General features: G+C 49.1%; 8 protein-coding genes across 8 annotated transcripts; 4 read left to right on the top strand and 4 right to left on the bottom strand.

Annotated features, from left to right (window-relative positions):
• Positions 1–319: 319 nt before the first annotated feature.
• dbp8 (ATP-dependent RNA helicase DBP8) lies at positions 320–1,939 on the top strand (the record flags this gene model as incomplete). Its single annotated transcript, XM_057068559.1, has 3 exons — positions 320–819; positions 879–1,348; positions 1,401–1,939. 3 exons carry the CDS (start codon positions 320–322, stop codon positions 1,937–1,939), a joined length of 1,509 nt encoding a protein of 502 aa, XP_056919414.1.
• Positions 1,940–2,035: 96 nt separating this feature from the next.
• On the bottom strand, positions 2,036–2,930 carry N7503_009011 (uncharacterized protein; the record flags this gene model as incomplete). The annotated part of the gene is made up of 2 exons (XM_057068558.1): positions 2,036–2,701; positions 2,892–2,930. 2 exons carry the CDS (start codon positions 2,928–2,930, stop codon positions 2,036–2,038), a joined length of 705 nt encoding a protein of 234 aa, XP_056919413.1.
• Positions 2,931–3,988: 1,058 nt separating this feature from the next.
• Positions 3,989–5,088, bottom strand: N7503_009010 (uncharacterized protein; the record flags this gene model as incomplete). Its single annotated transcript, XM_057068557.1, has 3 exons — positions 3,989–4,501; positions 4,556–4,717; positions 4,792–5,088. 3 exons carry the CDS (start codon positions 5,086–5,088, stop codon positions 3,989–3,991), a joined length of 972 nt encoding a protein of 323 aa, XP_056919412.1.
• A 1,335-nt stretch (positions 5,089–6,423) lies between these two features.
• Positions 6,424–9,108, top strand: N7503_009009 (putative glutaminase; the record flags this gene model as incomplete). The annotated part of the gene is made up of 5 exons (XM_057068556.1): positions 6,424–6,695; positions 6,773–7,175; positions 7,228–8,230; positions 8,285–8,415; positions 8,470–9,108. The coding sequence occupies 5 exons, from the start codon at positions 6,424–6,426 to the stop codon at positions 9,106–9,108; spliced, it is 2,448 nt and encodes an 815-aa protein (XP_056919411.1).
• A 228-nt stretch (positions 9,109–9,336) lies between these two features.
• On the bottom strand, positions 9,337–11,107 carry N7503_009008 (uncharacterized protein; the record flags this gene model as incomplete). Its single annotated transcript, XM_057068555.1, is given in 5 exon segments — positions 9,337–10,131; positions 10,150–10,240; positions 10,296–10,625; positions 10,688–10,761; positions 10,892–11,107. 5 exon segments carry the CDS (start codon positions 11,105–11,107, stop codon positions 9,337–9,339), a joined length of 1,506 nt encoding a protein of 501 aa, XP_056919410.1.
• A 1,552-nt stretch (positions 11,108–12,659) lies between these two features.
• On the top strand, positions 12,660–13,518 carry N7503_009007 (actin-related protein 2/3 complex subunit 5 family protein). The gene is made up of 2 exons (XM_057068554.1): positions 12,660–13,146; positions 13,234–13,518. Exons 1-2 carry the CDS (start codon positions 12,788–12,790, stop codon positions 13,442–13,444), a joined length of 570 nt encoding a protein of 189 aa, XP_056919409.1. The 5' UTR covers positions 12,660–12,787; the 3' UTR covers positions 13,445–13,518.
• A 109-nt stretch (positions 13,519–13,627) lies between these two features.
• N7503_009006 (uncharacterized protein) lies at positions 13,628–14,774 on the bottom strand (the record flags this gene model as incomplete). Its single annotated transcript, XM_057068553.1, has 2 exons — positions 13,628–14,470; positions 14,553–14,774. 2 exons carry the CDS (start codon positions 14,772–14,774, stop codon positions 13,628–13,630), a joined length of 1,065 nt encoding a protein of 354 aa, XP_056919408.1.
• Positions 14,775–15,349: 575 nt separating this feature from the next.
• Positions 15,350–17,308, top strand: N7503_009005 (putative dynactin Arp1 p62 subunit RO2; the record flags this gene model as incomplete). The annotated part of the gene is made up of 2 exons (XM_057068552.1): positions 15,350–15,723; positions 15,775–17,308. The coding sequence occupies 2 exons, from the start codon at positions 15,350–15,352 to the stop codon at positions 17,306–17,308; spliced, it is 1,908 nt and encodes a 635-aa protein (XP_056919407.1).
• Positions 17,309–17,657: the final 349 nt, after the last annotated feature.

The raw sequence follows: 17,657 nt of genomic DNA, 5'->3' as shown, positions 1-17,657 counted from the left end.
AACTCGGCCATCTTGCCAGTGGATGAAAGATGAGACAAAAGTTGCCACTATAAACTAATATTAATGTTCACGATATAGAAACGTCAAAACATACTTGAATATGAACTGTAGCCTTATATTAAGACTCTCAGATTGGATTAAACGTTCCATGAGTCCCGCCGACTGAATTTTAAGATGTGGAGGCGAACATGTGTGCGGAGGTATCATATGTCTTGCCCGATATACCAGGCAGCAATATTCCACACCGCCAGATAATAATCGCATATTCTGCCGCAAAATTATTTCTCTGGCAACAATCATGATCTAAACTGCAATCACAATGGCGTCCTCACAGGATGATCTGAAGTCTGATGACTCTTATGCTTCTGATTCCTCAGAAGACAACCAGATCGATGCGCAAGACCGAGCTTCCAAGCGGCGCCGTCTCTCCGAGTCCTCGACCGACTCTTATGTTGCGCCAGCACCTCTCCCCACTCTCTCTCGTATTAAGAAGAAGGACGATACGAAGAAGCCCGAGTTGAACGATGATGAGAACCCAGTCACAATTAAGGATGCCCTTGAGATTGGCTTACAGGCCGAGCAGTCCACTTTTGGTGCGCTGGATGTCTCGCCATGGCTTGTAGGATCTTTGACTACTATGGCTGTCCGGCGGCCTACAGCCATTCAGAAGGCGTGTATCCCTGAAATTCTAAAGGGGCGTGATTGCATTGGTGGAAGTCGGACAGGTTCCGGAAAGACTATTGCATTTGCCGTTCCTATTATGCAAAAATGGGCTAAGGATCCCTTTGGAATCTTTGCTCTGGTATTGACACCGACGAGGTATGTTCATTTGCGCCGCATCATACAGCCTGTATTGTCTAACATGATTTCTCGTTCAGAGAGCTTGCGCTACAAATTTTCGAGCAGTTCAAGGCTATCTCGGCGCCACAGAGCATGAAGCCTATCCTTATCACCGGTGGTACGGACATGCGACAACAGGCAATTGCTCTCGCCGAGCGTCCTCACGTCGTGATCGCCACCCCCGGTCGACTTGCAGATCACATCAAAACCTCCGGTCAGGATACAATTGCCGGATTGGGGCGTGTGAAGATGGTGGTGATGGATGAAGCAGACCGACTGCTCACAGGCGGACAAGGCAGCATGTTGCCAGACGTAGAAACCTGTCTATCTGCTTTACCACCCTCAGCAGAACGCCAAACACTCCTTTTCACAGCTACCTTGACGGCCGAGGTCCGAGCCCTGCAGTCCATGCCCCGCCCAGAAGGCAAGCCGCCTATCTTTGTGACGGAAATCGGCACCGAGAATGAGGGCAAGATCCCCCCCAACCCTGAAACAGACATATCTCAAAGTACCCATGACGCACCGCGAAGCCTTCTTGCACGCCCTGCTCTCTACTGAAGAAAACATTTCCAAGCCTGTCATCATTTTCTGCAATCATACCAAGACTACCGATCTGCTGGAGCGTACCCTCCGCCGCCTGGGCCACCGCGCCACCTCCCTGCACAGTCTTCTCCCCCAGTCCGAGCGCACATCTAATCTTGCACGGTTCCGCGCTGCTGCTGCTCGCGTCCTGGTCGCTACTGATGTCGCATCTCGTGGTCTCGATATTCCAATCGTCAGCCTAGTTATCAACTTCGACGTTCCCCGCAACCCAGATGACTATGTCCACCGTGTTGGTCGTACAGCCCGTGCTGGACGAGCCGGCGAGGCAGTCACATTGGTTGGACAACGTGATGTCGAGCTCATCCTCGCCATCGAAGCTCGGGTGGGTCGACAGATGGAAGAGTGGGCCCAGGAGGGCGTCAACATCGAAAGCCGTGTCGTGCGAACCAACGTCTTGAAGGAGGTTGGCTCGGCGAAGCGCGAGGCAATGGGTGAGATTGACGAAGGCCGCGATGTATTAGGCCGCAAGCGAAACAAGTTGAAGAAAGTCCGGTGATCCGTTATATAAGTAAAATTTCGAAATTCGATACCAAAATGAATGATTGCAAAGCGTATATGTTCTCATGTATATCGCTCAAAATCTATTCCCTATCTATTGCATAAAAACCGGTGCCTTTCCCCCAATATCCTCTAAAACAAACTGAAACTTTCTGTAAGGCCGATTCCTAGAAACGGAATGTGTAAACGCGTTAGTCTGCTGGGTTGGCCTCGAATGAGGAAGCGAGTGCTTGCCAGCAGAAACATCTTGCAAGCAATCACTGTTCAACGAAAAGAACGGATCAGGTAACCGAGGCAAGTAATCCATGCCAGAGTCACTGAGGGGCCCACTCGGATTTGAAGGAGACGGCGCAGGGGGAACGGGGACAGAAGAAGGCGAGAAGGGAAAATTAGGTACCATGGAATCACCAGACACGTAAGCAGGTGCACATCTCCACTGGTCCCCAGCTGTGGTGTTGGAACGATCTAGCTCAGGGAAGTAGTGGAGTAGGGCTCTAGCCTGGGGCGAGAGTATATCAGGTTCACAAGCCATAGGGCAATGTTCACCCGCAGTATCGTGGAATACATTGAGCATATTTCCCTTCATAATCTCAGTTCCTATTTCGGCCTCGAGATTCTGTAGCATCTCAAACACCTCGTCGGGAGATGGCTGGAATGTGTTCGAGTAGATATCGGGTGTGAGAGTATTGTATAGTCCCTGCTCTGGCCGGGCTTGAGGGAACATCTCTGGTACTGAGGGCTCATCAAAGGCCCTTAGTACCTGTTCATTTAGCCATGGGTGTTGGCGCAGAGAAGTACTGGAGGCTGAGCTAGTAATTGATGAGTGGCGTCTATAGTTCCTCTCTGTGATTGGAGAGTTGAAAGTATAGACTTGATCGAGTCCCTTTCTCAACTGAAGGGAAATCATTAGAACGATGTCGTCAATAAACACTTTATCTAGATGGACATACCTTCTGCTGACAATGCTCGCAGGCCTGATTGAAGATCATTGTGGAATGGAACAGCAGGAGTATAGTGATTGTTCCTTGAATTGGGGAAGTGACTTAGTGTGAACTACAGAAAGCAACGTCCCCTCTTAATCCTCTATATAGTACTGCCTACCCTCCATAACGGCTAAATGATCACCGCTCGCGTCATGGTGGAAGTAGAGCCAAGGGCAATAGATTTAAAGGAAATGGTTCGCCACCTAATACGATTTCGTTATGGTGTTGCACATACGAATATTCAGGTGGTTCGTCTCCAAGTCGGGATTTATCGATCCTCCTCAGAGCAAATCCCGATGACCGACGTGAAAAGTATCAATCCTATTCGGGGAATGACCGATCGACATTCTGACAGGTATTACACTCTGACAGGTATTGGAAGGAATGATACACAGCCTGTGACTCCCTCGTTACCAGCCATTTGGGTATATTTCCCGAAGCTGTGTAACCATCTGTGCATCACACAAACGGGCGAGGTTTGATGCCGTGCACACACCAATCAGCACTGAAGATCGTGAGTATTATGGAAACCACGAGAATCTTGGGACCGTTCGTGATCCCTGTCTTAGGGAGTCATCACGATGAGGCTGGGAGGCTTGCATTGTGCTTAATCCCCAACCATTGGGTAATTGTTCGATCTAAACTATCACTCGCTCATCTGCGGCAACACAGAGCATGACGTGGTGATGTAGAACCGATGTATACTAGCGACTATCTTCGCTCATTCAGGAAGGACGAGGTCCATGCAATGTTCATTATTCACTCTTCCGTCTATCTGCAAGGATTTGTCACGTTTATAGCGGAAATGGTATCATTGATGTAATTAGTCTAAACGCCTTTCGCATTACCCAAAATTATAGCGCCCCCGTCTCCCTCAAAGCCAAGTAGGCGTGATGATGGCCAAAAGAGAGAGAAAAACCCACAGACAACTCTTATACAGTCGTTACAAGCCAACCAGATGATCGTCAACAAATGACAGTCCCGCAAGGAACCGACCCTTATCTGCCTCTGGAGACATTCCGAGAACCCATGGTCAATCGGAGCCTCCATTCACACGCATGACATCACCCACTCCATGCATCAGCGCTGGAACGTTGATCAGCCGTGCTCATCAACTTGAGCAACCCATCCACCGCATCCCCACGTTGAGACGGTGATAGGCCCTCCCGATTTGCGTCTCTGCTCTCCTCAACATCACGGGTACGATTGTGACGAATTACCGTAGCAGGAGGGCTACTGAGTTGCATAGGGGACCCGAGCGTACGGGGCGGAGTTCGCTGCGAAGCCTTGACACGTTCTGCATTAGCGAGCGGGGACCTGCGGCGGGGAAGATCCGGTGTTTGGTGACAAGGCGTCGAACTCATATCGGGCATCGAACCAATGCGGGGCGTGGTGAATTTAGGCGTAGTGGTATTGCAGAAAGACAATTGAGGCAGCGGTGAAGAGGAAAGGATCGACATGGAGACTCTAGGACATTTCCGGCTGTGTTCTTCTAAGTCGGAGACTCGGCGGTCAATTTGGTGGTCGGTCACATTGCGCATGGCGGTTTGGAGGGTGTTTCGGAGGAGAGCCGCTTTCTTAAGATCTCGTTAGTATGTCTCAGGATTCATATGAGTTTGTGGAGCGCTTACTTCTTGAATGAATATTTTTCGCGCGTCTGGGTCGTCAGGGATTGTTCGGGCTTCTTGGTTCGACGCGGTAGGCGATTGTGTATCCATATGTTGATTTTGGTCGCGTTCGGAGCGTGGAGGCGTGGCGACACGAGTATCCTGCATGTCTAGTTCTTGGTTCTGCTGTAACTTGCCATATATGTTAGCCAGTGTTCCCTTGTGCAGTGTTTAACCTCAAATAGCATATGCGAGCTTACCTTCGGGCTGACATTCTTAACAGAGCTTTCAATCGGAGAGCCCCGCGTCTGCACCGGTCCGTTCTCCTCTGTTTCGTCCACCTGGTCCCTAGTCCTTTTTTGGCCTGCAAACATAGGCGAGGGAAGAAGCTTCTTAGGTGATACTGTCGAGAACAGGGCCCGTTTGACTGGCGTTCCGGTGACCGGGAGAGACTGTTTGTTCTGGTGGGCTGGCGACAGACACGCGTTGGTATCTTTTTCACCAAGGATGCGGCGTCCATCCTTAACTGGACTGAGCTGGGTTCCTGTCGACTGCATGTTGGACTTTGATTGGCGCTAGCAGGGGTGGGAGAGGCGTAGAGAGAAGACAAGGAAGAAGGACACGAGCCGTGGCGGGGAAGTGGGCTCGGCGCGTGGGGGCGTTATGATAGTAGCAACACCCGATATGAACTTAGGAAGAAAGAAATCAAACGGAGTGAAGCTTGACAATGGAGAAAGAAGAATTGGGGAACAAAGAAGGTCGACAGAAAAAAACGGTCGCGTCAAGCGCGTATAGTCTTCGATACCTCCAGTACTAGCTTGTATAGAGCACGGACATGGGATCCACCCGACACACGGTCGTGTTGAGCACGCGTCCAAAGTAGACTAGCTACAAGCATTCTAGTCTAGGGCTTTCTGACCTTTTGTGCTTTTATGCAAACTATCTCATTGTCTTTTTACACGCGACATTGCAATTCCAAGGTTGTTTTATCTGATACTCTTTTGTCCCATCCGGACTGGCCAACATAGCAATCTTGGCCACGGTTCAATTTTCATGCAGCAATAGTTTACATAATAATTTGAAATTTTCATACTTCATCTTTGGCGTCAAACCTTGATTAAGAAAGTCTCGCGTGATCTCTAAAATACCGCGTCCAATTTAGTGTAGTGGCAGCTCTGGAGGCGCGTCAAATACGCGACACGGGGCTCAATTTGATGACCGTATCTGAAAGTTACATAATATTTAGATCAGTAGATCTAGCTTTACACCTAGTTGTCCGTAAAATCTAGTGTCTAGCATTCAATAAAGTAGTTTGTCCTTTTGGCTGGGACTGGGATGGTGACAGTATATAATATAGGGCGACATTCTATATTTGGTCCATGGTCATGCGGTAGTTTCTCTGGAGACACATGACCCTTCAAAAACCATCAAATATATTATCAGCCTTGGAAATTAAAAGGACAGCAAATATATATACACATCATACTATGCCAGGAAGTGAGCCTCGAAAGGGAAAAAGCTAGAAGTATAACAATTCAATAGTTATCGACTCCGCATGACATCATCGGAGAGGAATCTGATCTCTAATCTTGCATATAGAATAGTAAATCACCTTGAGGGCACTTTAGGATGTAGGAAGATGAGATGAAAGAGAAAAAAGATATTTCATAAGCGCAATTCATTGTTCTTCAGCCTTTAAAGTTCCTTGCGCCCCCATGTACGTAACAAAGTGCCCTGATCCGTGCTCGGAGTCGATCTCACCTGTGACCTCTTCCCCGCATTTCACATTCTAAACCCCCTTGGTTTGGGTCTGCTTCTGTCACACATCCATTATCCTCTGCTGACCCTTGGCTGGACTTACAATATTGTCGTCATTGAATTAAAAACCTGCCATGCAGCTGTCACTTGCCGTTCTGGCCACAGCCGTCTGTCAGGCGGCTGTGACGACAGCATCGAGCCTCACACCGCCGGTGCTGCCGCTCATCGTGCGCAACCCTTACCTTAGCACTTGGCTGGGAAATGCCCGTGACACACCGTGGGCCAAATGGCCTATGTTCTATACTGGACAGGAAGTAGGGCTCTCCTTGATGGCCCATGTTCCGAGCCAGGGCTCGGTTTATCCCCTGGTGGGCAAGCCACAAGATTCCTTGGGTGCAGGCACCGGGTAAGAATGAACCTCGGAAAGCTTGATTGTCTTTGGGTGCCTCGGAAATCAGTCGCTGATAACTTTTAATAATACAGATATAAAGTACGGTACCCTAAGTATTTGGGAAATAACTATGATGCCTCCACAACCAACTTTACCTATCACATTGATACCGAATCTTCCACGCCTCTTGAAATAACGGTCTCATTCCTGTCTCCCATCACGCCGACATCGACTTTGCGACAGTCAATTCCGGCATCCTATGTCACAATAGACGTAAAGGGCAACCTTGATGTCAATGTCTACATGGACATTGATGGGCGCTGGGTGAGCGGAGACGACGGGTCCAAGATTAATTGGGACTGGGACACTGTGAACATCGAAAATAAGGCAAAGCCAAATCTGCAGCAATGGAAAATCCGGAGAGAAAGTGAACTACTACTATCGGAAATTCGCGATCGTGCCGAATGGGGAACCCTTCATTTCACCGGGCCTACTGTAAGTCCTTCTAATCCCTTGAACTGGGAAGATATGCCTAACACTTTTTTAGAACACTCAATATGAGTCTGGAGAAGCAGGTAAGGTGAGGCAAAGATTTGCCAGTACTGGAATGCTCCGTAACAAGAATGACAAGGAGTTCCGTGCCATTCGGGATCGCTCGCCTGTCTTTGCCTTTTCCAAGTCTTTCAATCTGTCATCCAAGCATGATTCTGATAGTGTCACATTTACTATCGCTCTGATCCAATTCCCAGTTGTGCAGTATGCATCAGCTCGGGGACTCACCTTGATGCGACCTCTTTGGGAATCCTGGTATCCCACTACGGAGGAATTGCTTACTTTCCATTATAACGATCACGCCGTGGCCGCATCTCTGGCAGCCAATTACTCTGCTCAAGTTGCTGATGACGCGTATCTGTCTGGCGCTGATGATTATGTTGATATCGTCGCTCTCAGCGCGCGGCAGGTCATGGGCGCTACAACTTTCTCCGGAACCCCGGATAACCCTCTTCTGTTCCTGAAGGAAATTTCATCAAATGGTAATTTCCAAACCATTGATGTCATCTTCCCGGCTTTCCCATTTTTCTTGTACACCAACCCGCGCTGGTTGGCGTACCTTCTTGAGCCATTGATTGAGCATATGCTGAGTGGACAATACCCCAACACCTATGCCATGCATGATCTGGGGACCCACTTCCCTAATGCTACGGGTCATCCTGATGGTAAGGACGAGTATATGCCCGTGGAAGAATGTGGTAACATCTTGATTATGGGCTTGGCAATTGCAAATTCACTGCAGTACGAGGAGTCATCTGAAGCCGCGTCCATATGGTCCACACAAGGCTCCGCACCTCCAATCTCTTCTAGCGAGGAGACCGGCATCTTCCCTCTCAACAACCTCCAAATGCTTTCCGGTATTGCACACCTGGACGGCAAATGGGGCGGCGGTATTGAAGGTCAGCACCTAGCTGAGAAATGGGTCAAGCGAAGCTACCGTCTTTGGAAGCAATGGACCGGCTACTTGGTGGAATTCTCCCTGGAACCAGCAAATCAACGTGGGTTCAAATGACGAGTTAGTCCTAATTATGAAGTAAGGCTAATAGACACAGTTTCAACCGATGACTTTGCGGGCTGGCTGGCACTGCAGACTAATTTGGCATTGAAAGGTATTGTCGGTATCAATGCCATGAGCAAGCTTTCCAAGTTGACTGGAAACGACGATGATGCCTCACACTTCAAGGTATGTATCAATCTTCAACATGTGTGAGGACCAAGTACTAAACTCCTAATCCAGGGCATCGCCGACCAATACATTGCTAAGTGGGAGAAGTTTGCCATGTCCCGCGATGGTTCACATGCCAAGCTCGCTTATGACTGGTATGGCTCGTGGACCACTATTTACAATCTATACGCCGATGCTCAGCTCTGCTTTCACCTGGATGGAGTCGATACCTCCTCCAATAAATCTCCTGGTTTCGTTCCTCGTCACATCTACCAGAAACAGTCTGTGTGGTACCACTACGTACGCCAGAAATACGGACTCCCTCTTGACAGCCGACACCTATACACCAAGACTGACTGGGAATTCTTCTCCATGGCGGTGGCATCCAAGCCCGTCCGCTCGGAGATTCTTGAGTCCGTTGCGCGCTGGGTCAATGAAACCGTTACCGACCGGCCCTTCACTGACCTTCACCAGACAGAAGGCGATGGCAATTTCCCAGGTCCAAATTTCTTTGCTAGACCGGTCATTGGTGGTCATTTTGCTTTCTTGGCGCTGGAGCGTGCATGCGGAGGCCGTGCTATGCCTGGCCTGTCATTCTTGGATGATGTGGATCAGGAGACCATGCAGACTTGGACTAAGAATGCGGAAGCGGCGGCTGCAGAGCTTGCTGGCCCTTGGAAGAACCACCATGGCCAAGATGGAGAGCTGTAGGGTGTTGGTCCCCTACTATTGGACGGTGGATATAGAGCTCTTATAAAGAGTTGGCTCTGGCAGCACTCAGCTGCTCGCTCTCGAGGTGCTATATCCCATACACAGTTTATTTGGATGGCTAGTACTGGACGTCTATACTGTAGATACAACGATCTCTCGAGACACTCTCGGTTATTTTCTTGATATCTTCTCACAGAAAATGCAACAGGGGTAGTGAGCCAATCTCACTCAATACCCATTCTTATCAACGCCATTTTCCTCGTAAACCTGTAGACTATACCGAGCAAACTTACTCCTCGCCCGAATCTTCTTTCCGTAACGAGTGAACAGCGGAGGCACAATACAGAACACAGTTGCCAACGCTGCCAAAACAGAAGCAGCAACATTCGCCCCAAGTCCATCAAACATCTGTGTCGCAAATAATGGGAAAGCACCCGACATTAAAGACCGAACAAGCGATAAAGCCGCAAAACCACTTGCCGCAAAGCTCAAGTAACTATCCGCCAAATACCCCGCCAGCACAGCATCAAATTCATTGATAGCATACCCAATAAGCACCAACGAAGCGGTAGACACAATCCAATGCACATTCTCCACGAGGGGAGGTATAGTCCAAGCAAACCACCAGAGCCCCGCAGCAAACATGGGTGCGCCGATACAAAATCCAAGAAGCTTATGCTCAGGCTCCAACGGTAGACCCTCCTTGTCATACTTTGAAATCATACGATGATCCTGGATACGCGTGAAAAGCCCCAATATCAGCCCGATGATGATTGCCAGGAATGGAAGAGAGGAGGAGGTCTCGGAGAACCCCATGGATTGATACACCGGCGGCAGGGCTTCAGTGAACATATAGATCAAGGCAAAGGCGACAGCACTTATAGTCGCAACCATGCAGACGATGGGCTCTGTAAAGAAAAGCTCGATCGGACGAAATAGAGAAAGGCGAGCCCATGTCTTAAGATCAGGTGTATGATCTGGGTTCAAAGCGGTTAGGGTTGCGATACCACATTCCTCGCGCACCTTAGCAACTTCTCTAACGAGAAGAAGTGATGGCCGCGACTCGCGTATGCAAGAAATGAATGCAGTGAGAACTGCCATGACAATTGCAGCGATGTAAAAGACCCAGCGCCTAATACACATGTGTCAGTAAAGGTGGATGTCTGTCTTCAAGCAGTGATACTTACCAACCAAGATGTGCAGTGATGTAAGTGCTCATTATAGGGCCCATACAAAGACCAATATTTGCGACCATGGCCCATAGAAAGATCAACCAAACTCGGTCTCTAGAATTGAACATGTCTTCAATACTACCGGCCACAACGATCGTTGGCATTGCTGACAAGATCCCCGATATTAGACGACTGATGGCCACGGCTGTGATAGATGGAGCTACCCCCACGATAACGCAGAAGATACTATATAGAGCCGTGCTGATTATGTAGAGCTTCTTCCGACCAAAGGCCTCAGAATAGGATGGAAAGATGATTCCCCCGGTGGCTTGGCCAATCATATATCTGCACAGTTAAGGAAATCAGAACAAGCCGTTTCCTAATATTAGCCAGGAAAAGTGACTGACAGAGAGACGAAGATAAAAATCGAGAATGTATGTCCGATCCCGAATTCATGCTGTGCATGATCGGCTGCAGTACTCTATGAGAATAGGTTAGCTTCCGTCCCGTGCCAGTTGAGCAGGAATTGCTTACCCCGGCTGTACTTATACAAGTTCTAATTGGCATGAAAATTAGCTCTGTCAGCATAGAAGTGAATGGCGGCCAATTACGTACGTAAACAGATCCAAAAAGATAATCATATGACTGTCATAGATCTTTCGTCCCAGAGTCCAATTTCGTGGATGATTCTTATTCGAAGCAGACCAGCGAATCAATTGGCCATCTGGAGTAAACTCCAAGCCATATTCGTTCAGAACTGACTGGAGATCTCTATGACCAGGTATAGGCGAGATCAGAGGTCCAGTGTCCGTCTGAGAAGAATGCATATTTAGAATTTGAAGGTAACGAGATGAGTAAAAGCCCGTGCGATTCCTAAATGATAGACAAATAAAAATAAGAAAAGCAGCAGAAAAGCAGAAATATAAACACGGAAAAGAACAATTACTCAGGTACAAAACAGGAAGATCATCGTGAGGCAATCGGTCCCATACAGGCCCGCAATTTACGCTTTGCATAGCAAACTATGGGTCAATTCCTGGTTTCCGTTCTCCACTTGCCCGTGCAAATCAATCATGATATGGTTGGGTGTGAAGTGTGGAATCTCGTTCATCAGTTAGACCCAAAATTAAGATTCTACGTAATTTGAATATGTAAACTTCGATCGATCAACCAGTTGATGCTCGAAGATCAACGAGCATGGATCTTTTCAACTTAATACCATTCCAACATTATAATCCACGTAGCATTAGACTTGAACATTTCTATATGATTTTTCTACAATAATTGCCCTACGAGTTAGTGTTAATTCTATCCCATTAATAAATTTCCAATTACATCTTCAAGCACCTAGTCTCTCCACATGGTCCTTTGGTACAGCTTCGTACAAGCTTCACAAACTTTCCCCAAGCTTCAGATCTCCTTACCGACCTCATTTTTGGCCTTGTCTCATCTCTATCCATTGCAAAAAGTAGATCGGTCTCTGCCTAATTTGATGAATCGGAAAATTGGTTATGACGACAAGCTTTTTTTGTCACACGTTAGCCCGTGAAGGCTTACGAGTCGTCCTCGGATCTGTAGATCAACCGAATTACTCCACTCGATTTTGGCCTAGACACGCAATATTTTGCGGAGAAAACAGCTCGTCGTGTTTTTGATTGAGCAAGTTTATTTCGACATGTGTCTTCAAGAGGCTTGTGATATGAAACCAGGTACTCGATGCTGAGTGGACCGAGGATGAGGGATTTTTATGATAGACCGAGTGATGGTTCAGGGTCGGACTAATGGGTCATATAAATCGACGAGATAGATTAACATTAGCAAATGAAGCACAGCGAGGTGTTTGTGCAAGGTTTTCTAATATGTACAATCTATTAACAAAATGGCCTTGCCTTTCATATTGTCCCTTGTATACTTCACCTTGTAAGCTCTTGCCTGCACTAAAATCCATTGAATCTCCCACCTATATCACCAACTAGCCCTATAACCTTTCCATACTATTGAATAATTGTTTAAATATTTCAAAGCTCGAGCTCTGCTGGCTTGGTTTTTACCAGAGCAGTTGATTTATCAAAGGAACTAATATACTCGAACAATCAAGGAGAGAACTGTCTAAAAGGTATGCTATACTTCTTCAAAGAAGCATTACGTACTCCAACTCCAGAATTTAGGCACCAAGCTGAAATACCTTTTGGCCACAGCTTACGTAGACTACTCCAGTCGGCATTCACATCGCAATTTCAGAGATTCGAACCTGTACCTTATTTTGGGACTGGAAAGTTGCGGCTCCAATATTGCGTGCATCATTTCTCCCCATCTCATACCGCCCGGCAACACCGCCCCAATTCCCCCGAACCCCCGCTCTCCACCGCCCGATATACCCAACAGGCAAACATCGCGCGAACCCCCATTCCCTAATTGGGATTCATATACCAAATTCAAGCTCAATTACCCCTCAAACTCCTTAATCCCCACGAGATACGAGTCAGAGAACATCAAACTCCGCCATCATGTCGCAAATCAACTACCGCACCATCAACATTGACCAGCTCGACCCGGAGTCGTCGGCCAACTTCCCCATGGAAACCCTCCTGCCCCCTACCCTCCCTCAACCGGAAACCTCTAGTGACGCCGCAAACGTCGCAACCCAGGTGCGCCAGCTGCTGCGCGGCGGTGACACCGAGGGTGCGCTCCGCCACGTTCTGGACACTGCGCCGCTGGGCGGTGATGACCGCGCTAAGGAGGTGCACATGGCGACTGTTATTGAGGTGCTGCAGGGTATTCGGCAGGCAGAGATGACTCGCGTTCTGGAGGGAGTTTGTGCCTCGAACGGCGGTGCTGAGCGGGCGGATTGTTTGATGAAGTACCTGTATGTTTACCAATGCATCCTCGCTGCTTGCTTGGAAGTCAGCTTGAATTGAGTGTCTGTGACATGAGCTAACCTGAACTAAAACAGATACAAGGGCATGTCCTCTTCTGGTCCCAGCGGTGGGTCTAAGAACGTTTCGCCGCAGGCTACAGGCTTCTCGCAGATCCAGGCTCGGAACGTTGGTGAGGGTGGCGGTGGTCAGCAGATGAGCGTGCTGCTCAATTGGCATGAGAAGTTGGTGGAGTTGACAGGGACTGGATCAATTGTTCGGGTCATGACAGACCGCCGGACGGTTTAAGTGAAAGCAATCGTGTTTCATTTGCTGTTTTTATGGTAGAGGCCGGCATTTCATACAAGTTTCTTTTCTTTGTCCAAAATCTTTCTGTGGTTCAGCGTGACTGTTTTACATTGGTATACTAAAACATTATGTTGGCCTTACATCCAATCTTGATCCCCCTTGTACTATACATGCTGGAAGGTCTCAAGGCCTTTCAAAATCACCTCCGCCCAAAATATCCTTGAGATTGACATCACCACTACCGCGCTGCAATGGCTGCGGCTGGTCCTTGCCCTCTTTCCAACCGATCATGTAAATCATTCGGAATGTAGCAGGGATACCGGGTGCATCATCGTCCATATGTAAAGTCCGGTAGATAGCCTCGTTGGCCAACAAGACATCACGAGACAAGGGGCCAGCCTCTCGATGCATGATAGCATTGCTCTCACCCATAGCCTGTAGATCTTGCATGAGAGCGAATGTGTCCGGGAACTCAACCACAATATCCTCCACATCGACCGTGAGCATCTTAAATCCAGCACGATTAAGCAGACTTCCCACATCCTTAACGTCCGCTAACGGCGACACATGCGGACTGACTCCACCGCGGCGCTCCAGATCAGCCAGCTGCATCGACCCTCGGAGCTCGAACAGCGTATCACCACCGAACATAGCGCCAATGAAAGGGCAATCCGGCTTGAGGATGGTATTGACTTGATTGAGCAATGCCGGCAGATCATTGATCCAATGCATCGATAGCGACGAAAGCACAGCATCAAACTGGTTAGCCTGATATGGCAACGTCTCTAGATCCGGAATCACATCGCGATGGATATTGATTTCTTTATTGAAGGGCATATCCTCATCCCGGTGTAGCAAAGCCCGCGATGTCTCCACGCATGTAATGTTGGGGATTTTCTGCGTCAATGGTGGTGTCGAAACGCCCTCCGGCGCAGCCATGTCGAGGTCCGGAGTCGTCAGTGCTCTCGCAATGTTGCAGCTATTTGCGCCAAGATCAAGTACATTAGGGAAATTGCGTTTAATATCCTATACAAAGGCCACACCCCGTTAGTAATTAAATCAACCTCAAGGCTTCTTGTGCCTGTAGCCCTTCCGCGAGCTTCCTTACCAGCAACCGTTCGCATAACCGCCTTGCCACTTCATCTTTCAGGTAGTCGACCTTCCGGCTCTCCTCGACGTTCCGAGCTGCTCGGTCCTTCTGTAGGTGCTTTGTTTTGCGGTTGAATACCTCCATCATAGGGTTACCGGGGGTCTGGCTGGCGTACATCCGCACGTTTGCGGCAAGACATCGCCGCGGCAGACCGGAGCGAATGGTGTGAAGAGAGAACATGGTAGGAAAAGACAGAGTGCCTTCTTATTCGTGGAGATCAAAGTCGATCTTAGATCATTTTGGAGTTGCGGGGTGGAGAAGTGGAGGAGTGGAGGTTGGGATTGAGGTTGCAGTTGAGGGCCAAATTTTGTTCTGACGTCGATTGTTGATATCGACCTCCGCAGCTCGATCTCCGCGCGCTGCGATTTCTTGCGCCCGCAATTGTACCCCCGTTCCACGTGAACACCACTGCGTGGATCTCTAGATCAGATCTGGACATATTTTACAGCTGACTGGGTCTAGAGAAATTTAATCAGGCCTGATTTTGGTACGTATTCGCGTACGTATCGTTGATGCCTCCTTACCCCACGACCGGGGTTTTGCGGCGGTCAAAACGAAGCTCAAGACTAGATAGCGCATGCTAATGATCAAAATAACAGTCAAAGACTGTCTGCTGAGCTCTCATCTTACGTCCCGCTGTCTCTGCATCCACCCCTTATTATATCGACCCTGCCAACTCGAAGCATGAATTGACCGAGCGAAACACCTCATTTTCTGAAACAATCTTATTGAGTCGCCGTTCCCACCAACCCAGGATGTCGCGTCCATTCCCATACAGCTACATCTCGTGCCCTTGCGCCGACACCCCAATCCCTGACCCCGCCAAAAAGCGAAGGTCGAGAGAGTCGTCACAGAAAGCAACACCGGAGCGAACAGATGCCACAGATGATGCGACTACACCAAAACAGGAGGATGACCAAGATGAGGGAGACTCAGATGAAGAGCAGACATTTGATCCTAGATCTCTGCGGTCCAACTTCTCGCTGTATCCACCCGAGCAGCTTCTATACTGTGAAGATTGTCACCAAATCAAGTGCCCCCGATGCATAACCGAGGAAATCGTGAGCTGGTACTGTCCAAACTGTCTATTTGAGACACCAAGTAGTATGGTGAAAAGCGATGGCAATCGGTATGTTTGAAAATATTTGAATTCCAGTACAGTCTTGCTAACTACAAGCAGGTGTGGACGTAATTGCTTCAATTGCCCTGTCTGTACAGCCCCGCTGGCCGTGAGCACCATTGAGAACGTAACGGGCAATGGAAGCCAACAAGGGCCATGGGTTTTATCTTGTGGATACTGCATGTGGACGACACTTGACATCGGTATCAAGTTTGACAAGCCGACCAATATCCGTAGTCAGCTGCAAAAGATGACCGATTCCACTGCATCCCCAGCCTACGATGCCCGATCAAGACAAGGCTCTCGTGCATTCGGTGATTTAAAATCGCCTTTATCAACCTTGATCTCAGCCGAGGGACAACCCAGCGCGCCCAACGACAACGACAATGGCAACGGCAACGGCAGTGAAGAGCAAACAAAAGAGGACTCAACAGATGTGGCACCTGCCAACACAGATGCCCGCTTCGCAGCATTGAAATCCTTCTACCGCAACCAGATCTCAGAAACATCAAACTCACCCAACGATCCTCTTTCAGAATTCGGATTCTCCTCGCCCGGCGCTCTAAACCGCCTCATGTCCCTCTACGCATCCTCATCACGTCTAAGCGGACTATACGGCGGCAACAAGAAAGCCAAATCAAAGCCCCCAGTCATGCGTGAAGCCCTGACCGCCAGCGAGGGTCTCCGTGTTACACCCGCAGGCGAAGAAGCCGCTATAATCGAGCGTCTCGCCTCCCCAGAGGGCGGCTGGGATAGCATCGCATCACTCGAGCAGCGCGCACAGCAATCACCAGATGTCCGCTTTGTCGACGAGCTCCTCCCACTACCTGTCCTCCTCCGCACCAAGCGCGCAAAGCGCTGCAAGTCCTGCAAGCACATCCTCGTCAAACCAGAGACGAAGCCGCAATCCACTCGCTTCCGTATTCGTCTCATCGCCCTTAGCTACATCCCGCTGCCTACCCTGCGTCCTCTGGCTCTACCTGCCCCGTCATCGTTTACGTCGGCCACCGTAACGCAGACACCAGATCTGGACTCCTTGCCTCCACTTAGGCCCGTGCATGTTCTTCTCACGTTGAAGAACCACATGTTCGATCCCGTTCGCATCACCCTGGCCACACCATCCGTGACCCCAGGCCGCGTGGCTAGTAAAGTGACCATCCTAAGCCCGCAATTCGAGATCGGTGCAAACAGCGATGTATGGGACGAGGCTTTGGCAGGCGCCTCGGCTCCTGTCGGAGACTCACGTTTGACCGGTATACGAACCGCAGAAAAGGTACCGGAGGCCGGCAAAGTGTGGGATAAAGGCCGGAACTGGACGACTGTCGTGTTGGAGGTCATTCCGGGGACGTTGCCGGGGTCTGAAGCTGATACTACTAATGCTGGCAACGAGGATGCTGGAGATGAGGGCGCGATCGCTTTGAAGGAGGATGAGGATGTGTTGGAGATTCCAGTTTTCGTGCACATGGAGTGGGATGCGGAGGCGCAGCTTGAGCAGCAGAATGTTGGGAAGGCCTCTAAGCCTGATGATCTTGTTGCGAGGGAGTTGGCTTACTGGATGGTTTTGGGCGTTGGGAAGATTCAGGCCGCGTTGTAGATGGTACCGTCTGTCTTGTTCATAGATGTTTTGTTCATACCCCATAGTTAGTTCTATATATATTGGTTTTTTGCTCAAGTGCAATAGCTTTTCCTGCAAGTGACATCTCGTTTGAACAATCGCTTGAGCATGTGAGGATGGGCTACGGTCTTGAACTGCATAATATCCAATACGAGGGCATATGTTCCGGCTTCCAGGACTCAGAACAGGTAGTATTGCGGGTGATCCCTACGCATAATTGAAAGTCGGAAATGTTCAATTGGAATAGTTTATCACATATCCCATCCCATCCTCATTAAAGAAGAAACACGGTGTCCGGATGGAAAAAAATACTCAGCTCCGTCGCCTC

The sequence above is a fragment of the Penicillium pulvis genome (assembly GCF_028828015.1).
Source record: "Penicillium pulvis strain IBT 33274 chromosome Unknown contig_7_segment1_segment0, whole genome shotgun sequence".
Taxonomy (NCBI): Eukaryota; Fungi; Ascomycota; class Eurotiomycetes; order Eurotiales; family Aspergillaceae; genus Penicillium; species Penicillium pulvis.
Note: the sequence above shows the minus strand (reverse complement) of the source record. Positions and strands in the feature narration are given on the sequence as shown.

What these genes read in the sequence shown, in the direction of transcription:
- N7503_009007 (XM_057068554.1), top strand. Translation starts at nt 12,788, where the DNA reads ATGTCGCAAATCAACTACCGCACCATCAACATTGACCAGCTCGACCCG. An exon ending in GATTGTTTGATGAAGTACCT is followed by an intron (nt 13,147 to 13,233) that starts GTATGTTTACCA and finishes GAACTAAAACAG; the next exon opens with ATACAAGGGCATGTCCTCTT.